The sequence below is a fragment of the Sycon ciliatum genome, chromosome 5, assembly GCF_964019385.1.
Source record: "Sycon ciliatum chromosome 5, ocSycCili1.1, whole genome shotgun sequence".
Taxonomy (NCBI): domain Eukaryota; kingdom Metazoa; phylum Porifera; class Calcarea; order Leucosolenida; family Sycettidae; genus Sycon; species Sycon ciliatum.
Genome location: NC_088647.1, coordinates 11,570,519 through 11,579,873, shown reverse-complemented (window position 1 = coordinate 11,579,873; position 9,355 = coordinate 11,570,519). Strand labels below are relative to the sequence as shown.

The window sequence follows — 9,355 nt, the reverse complement described above, 5'->3', positions numbered from 1 at the left end:
ACAAAAACAAAACAAAAACACATGCATCCGTATCCTGCAGCTTGCAGAGGAATGTACGTACATGTGTTGGAGTAAAAGAGAGACGGGAAGTGTTGCAACTATTAGAAATAATCTGACTCAAAACTTGAGGCAAAAACACCATGAGTTTGAGTTACAATGCAAACTCGACCAATAAGGGGAAAAAAATAAAGAAAAATCTAAATATTCACAAGGTAGTTAGAAGATTCTAAACAACGCCAATCTGGTAGCGATTGAAGCCACTCATCTGGTAATGCATGACTCGACGACTCAGATGTCAGCTTCACGTGCTTTCTCTGTAAGCTTGATCTGACGGCCAGCTCTGGTCTGTACGCCCTCGCGGAATACACTTGGACGAGATGTTGGCGGTGACAGTGACATACAGGCCGGTGTTGCAGGTGATGCTGTCGTCTCCGGTGAAGCTGCAGGAGACAACGGCAATGTGAGCGCAGTTACCGGAGCTTCGGGCCTGGATGTTGCGCTGCTCGCTGACGGAAGGCTTGTTGGGTCGGACACTGGCAGTGCTGGAGCACACACTGGCTCTGGCACATGCTCCCTCTCTGACTGTGCCAGAGGTTCACTCATGGGTGCTTTCTCCGCTGCTGCTGCTGCTGGTGCTACAAACTCGGTAACATGCTGACGGTTCCGGAGCAGTATGCGTGACCCATCAGTGACCCCAACCTGACGACCATACTGCTCTACTACCTTCCATTCTTTTCGAGGGTCGCTGTACCCATCATGGAGCACTACCCGCGTACCTGATGGCAAATGGGGTAACTTGCGGACACCTCGGCGCGAGTCATGACCTTCAACCATTGCTGCTTTCGCCTTGATCTGCTCAGATGGGTTGACGATCTGTGGGGTGATGGATGCTGGAACCCGTGTCCGAATGACTCTGCTGAACAACGCTTCGCTCGGCGATGTACCTAGCATCCGGTGCCGCGAATTGCGAATGTCGAACAAGACTTGAGTGATGCGGCGGTGTAGCGGTAGATGAGGTCTCAGGCTGGCAACTCGTTCTTTCACCAGACGATGTAGTCGCTCCACCATACCGTTAGAGCGGGCATACCGGGGGCTAGACTTGCAATGCTCAACACCCAACTGAGCGAGAAACTTGGACATCTCAGTGGATGCAAACTGTGGGCCCCAATCCGAGACGAGTGTTGAAGGCAGACCAAACCGTGCGAACAACTCCATCAGCTTGTCGATCACACCCGTTGTCGTAGTATTGGACAGTGGTAGAAGCTCTGGCCAGCGGGAACCATAATCAATAGCAGACAGGAACGTGGCTCCCTCAATGGTAACAAGGTCAATGGCCAGTTTCTGCCAGACACCTTCTATCTCTGTAGGGAGGAGCTGTTGCGCTGGATTGGAGCGTTTACGCCAGCATTCAGAGCATTTCTCTGCAAACAGATTGGCATCCTTCATGAGACCTGGCCACCAAACCCGTTCGCGAAGGGTATCCCGGAATGCATCGATGCCTGGATGACCTTCATGTGCTAGTCGCAGCACCGCTGGGCGGAGCTCTTCTGGAATGACGTAGCGATTGTCTAGCATGACAATCCCTTCAATGACTGTCAGCTGATGGCGTAGCAGGAAGTAAGGCTCTTCCGTTTGGATGCACCCTGACCAAACTGATGTGCCCACTCTTTGTCGGACGCTGCTCAGTGTCGGATCAGAGTCCGTGGCCTGGCGAATATCCTTGGAACGAACCGGACAAGCCTCGAGAATGAGACTAACGAATTCCGCCATTGAACGTGCCTCTGCAGGTGAAGCTGTGCGATCAGGTAGAGGAGCTCGAGAGAGAGTGTCAGCACAAACCATCTGCTGGCCAGGGACGAACACCAAGCTGTAGCGATAGGGCATCAATGCGACCAGCCATCTCTGAAGCCTCGGTGGCACTTCGTCGAACGGCTTCTGGACGATAGAAATAAGCGGCTTGTGATCCGTAAACACTTGCACTTCTCGGCCTAGTACATACTGCCGAAAGCGAGTCAGGCCGAATACCACTCCCAGCATCTCTCGTTCCAGCTGAGAATAGCGTGACTCAACATCTGATAGAGAGCGACTGGCACATGTCACTGGTACCCAACAGCCACTGGTATTCTTCTGCCACAGGACTGCTCCCAAACCGTCTGGCGATGCATCACAGCTGATAGCAGTAGGGACGTCCAATGCTGGTTGAAAGAATGCCAACGCTTGCAAAGCTGACGCTATACCAGCCTTTGCTGAGGTGAATGCCTGCAGGACTTCATCATCCACACTGAAGGGATCACGCTTTGCTAGCCTGCGCAGAGAAGCCGTGATCTGGGCCAAGTTCGGAATGAACTTTCCAAGGTACGTAGCCATCCCCAGGAACCGTCGCACATCAGAGATAGATTTCGGAGGGGCCAGCTCCTGGATGGCTTGTAACTTGTCATCATCTGGGGACAAGCCGGTCGCACTTAGCCAATGTCCCAGATACTTCACACGGTCCTGGTTCAGTCGGCACTTGGTCCAGTTGAGTTGGAGGTTAGCTGCTCGCAGTCGCTGCTTGACTGCTTCTAGCCGTGCATCGTGTTCTGCTTGATTGGAGCCAAACACTAGGATGTCGTCGATGTAGACGATGACTCCTGGCAGGCCTTCCAGAATGTCGGACACCACTCGCTGGAAAATCTCAGGCGCACATGCAATACCGAAAGGTAAACGCTTGAAACGGAACAGGCCACAGTGCGATGAGAAAGTCGTTAGAGGCCTTGCTTCTTCTGACAAGAGTAGCTGATGGAATCCAGATTCCGCATCCAGAACTGAGAAGACCCCTGCGCCATCAAGCTGAGCTGTGATCTCGTCAACGGTTGGAAGAACGTTGCGCTCACGTGTAACTCTCTTATTCAGTTCTCTGTAGTCCACGCATAGTCGCAATGCTCCATTCGGTTTGCGGACTGGAACAAGTGGTGACACCCACGGCGTGGCTTCCTTGACGGGTTCAATGATATCCAACTTGGTCAGCCGTTTCAGCTCGGTCTCGATGTCAGCCCGGATACTGAAAGCTGGGCGTCGTGGTGGCTGGGCTAGAGGCTTTGAACCGTCTTCCAGAGAGATTTCGATGGGTGACACGTTCACCACGTTTGCTTGTGACAGGAGGTTCAGCTCCTTGATGACATCCTGTCCGAAGAGAACGGAGTGCTGACTGGCTGCTACCACGAAACAACTGCACTTCACGTTCTTGCCACCATGTGAAATGTGGACGTCAGCCATGCCCAAAGTCTCTACGACACCGCCATTGTACGCTTTCAGCAAGCGGTCACTCTTGCGCGTGGGCTTGATCACATCATCAGTGAGGATCGTCCGAGTTGCACCTGTGTCTAACAGTCCAGTGCACAGCTCACCATTGACTTTGAGTGTAGTCTGGAATGTCTTGGCGCCTGCGAGTGCCGAGCTACTGACGGCGAAAGCGGAGTCGTACATGCGACTTGCATGCTCATACTCATCAGGCTCATCCTCTACTGGCCGGGCTCTTTCTTCGTGTCTTTCCACTTTGTTTGACATGCAGACCGCTGCAAAATGCCCTCGCTTGCCACACTTGTTGCAGGTGACGTTGGCCGCAGGACAGTTACGCATGCCTGGTTTGTGACTACGTCCGCAGTATTTGCACTTCTTTCCCTCTGATCCAGAACCAGCTGCAGAGACAGCTTGCACACGCTGGATGGGCACGGGGAACACAGGCGGTGCGTCACTAGCTCTGGTACTATCGTACAGTTTACTGTCAGTAATCGACGCTTCCAACGCCACTGACTTGGTGACGGCGTCGTTCAGGGTCAGCTTCGACTGTTTCAGCAGCTCCTTTCGAAGCTCAACAGAACGCAGGCCCACGATCAGCTGGTCTCGAATTTGGCAGTTGACAATGGTATCCACAGAAGTGGAGCTGAATTCGCAAACATCTGCCTTTTCTCTCAGCCGCCCAACGAACGAAGTCACCGACTCGCCCTCCATTTGGCGGAGTTGGCGGAATTTGTGACGTTCAGACGTGACATTTGTTGACGGTCGAAAGTGTGCCAACAATGCGTCCGTCAAGGCTTGGTACTCATCTCCAGGTGAGCCATCTTGTGTCTGCTCCACCGTGACAACCAGACCTTTCACAATGCGCCTCACTGCTAATCCAGCCAGATTCAAGAACAAGCGTTTCTTGTCAGCTGCTGCCGTCACTTCACTGATTGAAAGGAAATCATTTATGTCCTCGAGCCAGAGTTCAAAATCAGCACCGACGTTGCTCGCAGCATAGTCAGGAATAAATTCCTTGGGCGTCCTGCCCTTAGTCATTTTCGTTCACTGCGCCAATGTAGACATCTATTCAGTCACTCACAAGACAGCCATTGTGCTAAACAGATCTTCTTTAGTTCTCTATCAGAAGTGCGCCATGTCATCTCTCTCGTGCTATACATAAAGCGGTACAAGCACGTGCATGCCTGCACGTGCGTACATAGTACTACATACAACTGCATGTACGATATCTACACTGCTGTTGCAGAACACAGAGTACAGCGGAACCAGTGATTGGTCAGTGCTGCTGATGCAGAACACAGAGTACAGCGGAACCAGTGATTGGTCAGTGCTGCTGATGCAGAACACAGAGTACAGCGGAACCAGTGATTGGTCAGTGCTGCTGATGCAGAACACAGAGTACAGCGGAACCAGTGATTGGTCAGTGCTGCTGATGCAGAACACAGAGTACAGCGGAACCAGTGATTGGTCAGTGCTGCTGATGCAGAACACAGAGTACAGCGGAACCAGTGATTGGTCAGTGCTGCTGATGCAGAACGCAGAGTACAGCGGAACCAGTGATTGGTCAGTGCTGCTGATACAGAACGCAGAGTACAGCGGAACCAGTGATTGGTCAGTGCTGCTGATGCAGAACACAGAGTACAGCGGAACCAGTGATTGGTCAGTGCTGCTGAGGCAGAACACAGAGTACAGCGGAACCAGTGATTGGTCAGTGCTGCTGATGCAGAACACAGAGTACAGCGGAACCAGTGATTGGTCAGTGCTGCTGGTGCAGAACGCAGAGTACAGCGGAACCAGTGATTGGTCAGTGCTGCTGATGCAGAACACAGAGTACAGCGGAACCAGTGATTGGTCAGTGCTGCTGATGCAGAACACAGAGTACAGCGGAACCAGTGATTGGTCAGTGCTGCTGATGCAGAACACAGAGTACAGCGGAACCAGTGATTGGTTAGTGCTGCTGGTGCAGAACGCAGAGTACAGCGGAACCAGTGATTGGTCAGTGCTGCTGATGCAGAACGCAGAGTACAGCGGAACCAGTGATTGGTCAGTGCTGCTGATGCAGAACACAGAGTACAGCGGAACCAGTGATTGGTCAGTGCTGCTGATGCAGAACGCAGAGTACAGCGGAACCAGTGATTGGTCAGTGCTGCTGATGCAGAACACAGAGTACAGCGGAACCAGTGATTGGTCAGTGCTGCTGATGCAGAACACAGAGTACAGCGGAACCAGTGATTGGTCAGTGCTGCTGATGCAGAACCCAGAGTACAGCGGAACCAGTGATTGGTCAGTGCTGCTGATGCAGAACGCAGAGTACAGCGGAACCAGTGATTGGTCAGTGCTGCTGATGCAGAACGCATAGTACAGCGGAACCAGTGATTGGTCAGTGCTGCTGATGCAGAACACAGAGTACAGCGGAACCAGTGATTGGTCAGTGCTGCTGATGCAGAACGCAGAGTACAGCGGAACCAGTGATTGGTCAGTGCTGCTGAGGCAGAACACAGAGTACAGCGGAACCAGTGATTGGTCAGTGCTGCTGATGCAGAACACAGAGTACAGCGGAACCAGTGATTGGTCAGTGCTGCTGATGCAGAACACAGAGTACAGCGGAACCAGTGATTGGTCAGTGCTGCTGAAGCGGGACGCAGAGTACAGTGGAACCAGTGATTGGTCAGTGCTGCTGATACAGAACGCAGAGTACAGCGGAACCAGTGATTGGTCAGTGCTGCTGATGCAGAACACAGAGTACAGCGGAACCAGTGATTGGTCAGTGCTGCTGAGGCAGAACACAGAGTACAGCGGAACCAGTGATTGGTCAGTGCTGCTGATGCAGAACACAGAGTACAGCGGAACCAGTGATTGGTCAGTGCTGCTGGTGCAGAACGCAGAGTACAGCGGAACCAGTGATTGGTCAGTGCTGCTGATGCAGAACACAGAGTACAGCGGAACCAGTGATTGGTCAGTGCTGCTGATGCAGAACACAGAGTACAGCGGAACCAGTGATTGGTCAGTGCTGCTGTTGCAGAACACAGAGTACAGCGGAACCAGTGATTGGTCAGTGCTGCTGGTGCAGAACGCAGAGTACAGCGGAACCAGTGATTGGTCAGTGCTGCTGATGCAGAACACAGAGTACAGCGGAACCAGTGATTGGTCAGTGCTGCTGATGCAGAACGCAGAGTACAGCGGAACCAGTGATTGGTCAGTGCTGCTGATGCAGAACACAGAGTACAGCGGAACCAGTGATTGGTCAGTGCTGCTGATGCAGAACGCAGAGTACAGCGGAACCAGTGATTGGTCAGTGCTGCTGATGCAGAACACAGAGTACAGCGGAACCAGTGATTGGTCAGTGCTGCTGATGCAGAACACAGAGTACAGCGGAACCAGTGATTGGTCAGTGCTGCTGATGCAGAACACAGAGTACAGCGGAACCAGTGATTGGTCAGTGCTGCTGTTGCAGAACACAGAGTACAGCGGAACCAGTGATTGGTCAGTGCTGCTGATGCAGAACACAGAGTACAGCGGAACCAGTGATTGGTCAGTGCTGCTGATGCAGAACACAGAGTACAGCGGAACCAGTGATTGGTCAGTGCTGCTGGTGCAGAACACAGAGTACAGCGGAACCAGTGATTGGTCAGTGCTGCTGATGCAGAACACAGAGTACAGCGGAACCAGTGATTGGTCAGTGCTGCTGATACAGAACACAGAGTACAGCGGAACCAGTGATTGGTCAGTGCTGCTGATGCAGAACGCAGAGTACAGCGGAACCAGTGATTGGTCAGTGCTGCTGATGCAGAACCCAGAGTACAGCGGAACCAGTGATTGGTCAGTGCTGCTGATGCAGAACACAGAGTACAGCGGAACCAGTGATTGGTCAGTGTTGCTGATGCAGAACACAGAGTACAGCGGAACCAGTGATTGGTCAGTGCTGGACTGCATAGTGTACAGCTGCTGCTACTGCCGTCGCCGTTGTCACCATTCTACCCATGACCATCAGTAGGCACTGGTACTGATGTCTTTTGCAAATGTGCGTACCACAAATATATAGCCAGCCGCTAAGTAATAATCTACTGCTTTGCCAATGCACGGAATACATACCGTCTTTGCCGGAGTATGACGCGCACCTGAGTATAAAAGGCGCACCCCCTCTTTTGAGCAAGGTTTTGGCAACTCATGGTATATGCGGATATCCTGAGTATAATGCGCCGCCGCCTAGATTTGAGATTTGAGAACATTATCGATGGTAAAGGCAGTACTATAGTGCGACCTTTGTCAGAATTTATCCTAAAAAAATGAGCATGCGTATGGCTTGCGCAGGGTCATAGGTCAGAGGTGGCACACTTCACCGCAGTTTTACTAATTGTACTACTTCTCGAAGTACAGTACATGCATTTTCATATTTGCATAGTGTGCGCCTGCGATTTGTGGCCAGAACGAATAGGGCCTCTAAAGTGCGCACTATACTCCGGCAAATACGGTAGTGTGACTTCTTGTGCAGCTAGTACATGTGTGGTAGAATTTGAGTGCGTTGATACAGCGGCTGTAGTGCAGCATATTGGTGTTGATTATGATCTCTATCCGTCAGTTCTCTACACTGTATCTCTACCCCAGTACATAGGCTGAAGACTACCCTGCAGTGTTGTATCTCTACCCCAGTACATAGGCTGAGGACTACCCTGCATTGCTGTATCTCTACCCCAGTACATAGGCTGAAGACTACCCTGCAGTGCTGTATCTCTACCCCAGTACATAGGCTGAAGACCACCCTGCAGTGCTGTATCTCTACCCCAGTACATAGGCTGAAGACTACCCTGAAGTGCTGTATCTCTACCCCAGTACATAGGCTGAAGACTACCCGGCAGTGCTGTATCTCTACCCCAGTACATAGGCTGAGGACTACCCTGCAGTGCTGTATCTCTACCCCAGTACATAGGCTGAGGACTACCCTGCAGTGCTGTATCTCTACCCCAGTACATAGGCTGAAGACTACCCTGCAGTGCTGTATCTCTACCCCAGTACATAGGCTGAAGACTACCCTGCAGTGCTGTATCTCTACCCCAGTACATAGGCTGAAGACTACCCTGCAGTGCTGTATCTCTACCCCAGTACATAGGCTGAGGACTACCCTGCAGTGCTGTATCTCTACCCCAGTACATAGGCTGAGGACTAACCTGCAGTCATTATAATCTGTGCACTGTACTGCCTGCATCCGCGCCGCTCTGCTTTATTTAGCATGATCATATTCAGATGAGATGCTATACTACTCCGTCTGCAGAATCTGAACGGTATGACCTTGTACATATTACTGGTCTGAGTTCTACTTTAGACCAGTGACGGGTTTATTCGCTGAGTCTCTAAAATGCTACTACTGGCACTACTGGTACTATGTACTTCAAGTATTGCATTGCATACTGCATACTTGTACTCTTGTACTCTGGTCTCCTCGCACTCTGCTGTGTATTTACATCTACTACAGCCATGCTGATTTTGAGTACAAGCGAGTACAACCACAAGCATGTGCTTGTACACTGAACAGGTCCTGAGTTCTATCTGCAGAACTATGTGTGTATGCAAACTGTTTATTTTTTTTCCTCTTCGATTGAAACTGTTTATGCTTGTGCATGTACATTTCTTGCAGTGCTTCATTATCAAACGACTGTAAAGTGTATACTGCAGATGCCATGGTCATCAGTTGTATTGCATATCATCAGCCATGTACATGTACATGGACATGTGTTATAGAGCTGCACTGTGTTCACACTATTCATGGCCGAGTCTGTCTCAGCTGTCCAATATCAAGACGAAAAATGGGAAAATCTTCCGATTTCAGATGTAAAAAACGATAAAAACACAGTTTTTCGAAGAAAATACACAGTTGCCATGGCAACCAGGCAGAAAAGCCACCGTTGCCATGGTAACCATGCTCTATTTCAGCCCATTTTCCAGGCTTACAGTGGTTGCCATGGCAACCAGGATTTCGTTGCGAATTAGGTTTGTTTCCATGGTAACCCATACAATTTCTCTGATAAACCTGGCTGTTTTTGCCTAAAACGATCCGATTTCGGAAAGCCCTGGAATTTTT

The 9,355-nt window shown here is 51.0% G+C and overlaps 2 protein-coding genes across 2 annotated transcripts; both read right to left on the bottom strand.

The window, feature by feature from the left end:
* Window positions 1–288: 288 nt before the first annotated feature.
* Window positions 289–4,317, bottom strand: LOC135816794 (uncharacterized protein K02A2.6-like). The gene has a single exon (XM_065329894.1). The coding sequence runs from the start codon at window positions 4,315–4,317 to the stop codon at window positions 289–291; it is 4,029 nt and encodes a 1,342-aa protein (XP_065185966.1).
* Window positions 4,318–7,862: 3,545 nt separating this feature from the next.
* Window positions 7,863–8,429, bottom strand: LOC135816793 (uncharacterized). The gene has a single exon (XM_065329893.1). The coding sequence runs from the start codon at window positions 8,427–8,429 to the stop codon at window positions 7,863–7,865; it is 567 nt and encodes a 188-aa protein (XP_065185965.1).
* Window positions 8,430–9,355: the final 926 nt, after the last annotated feature.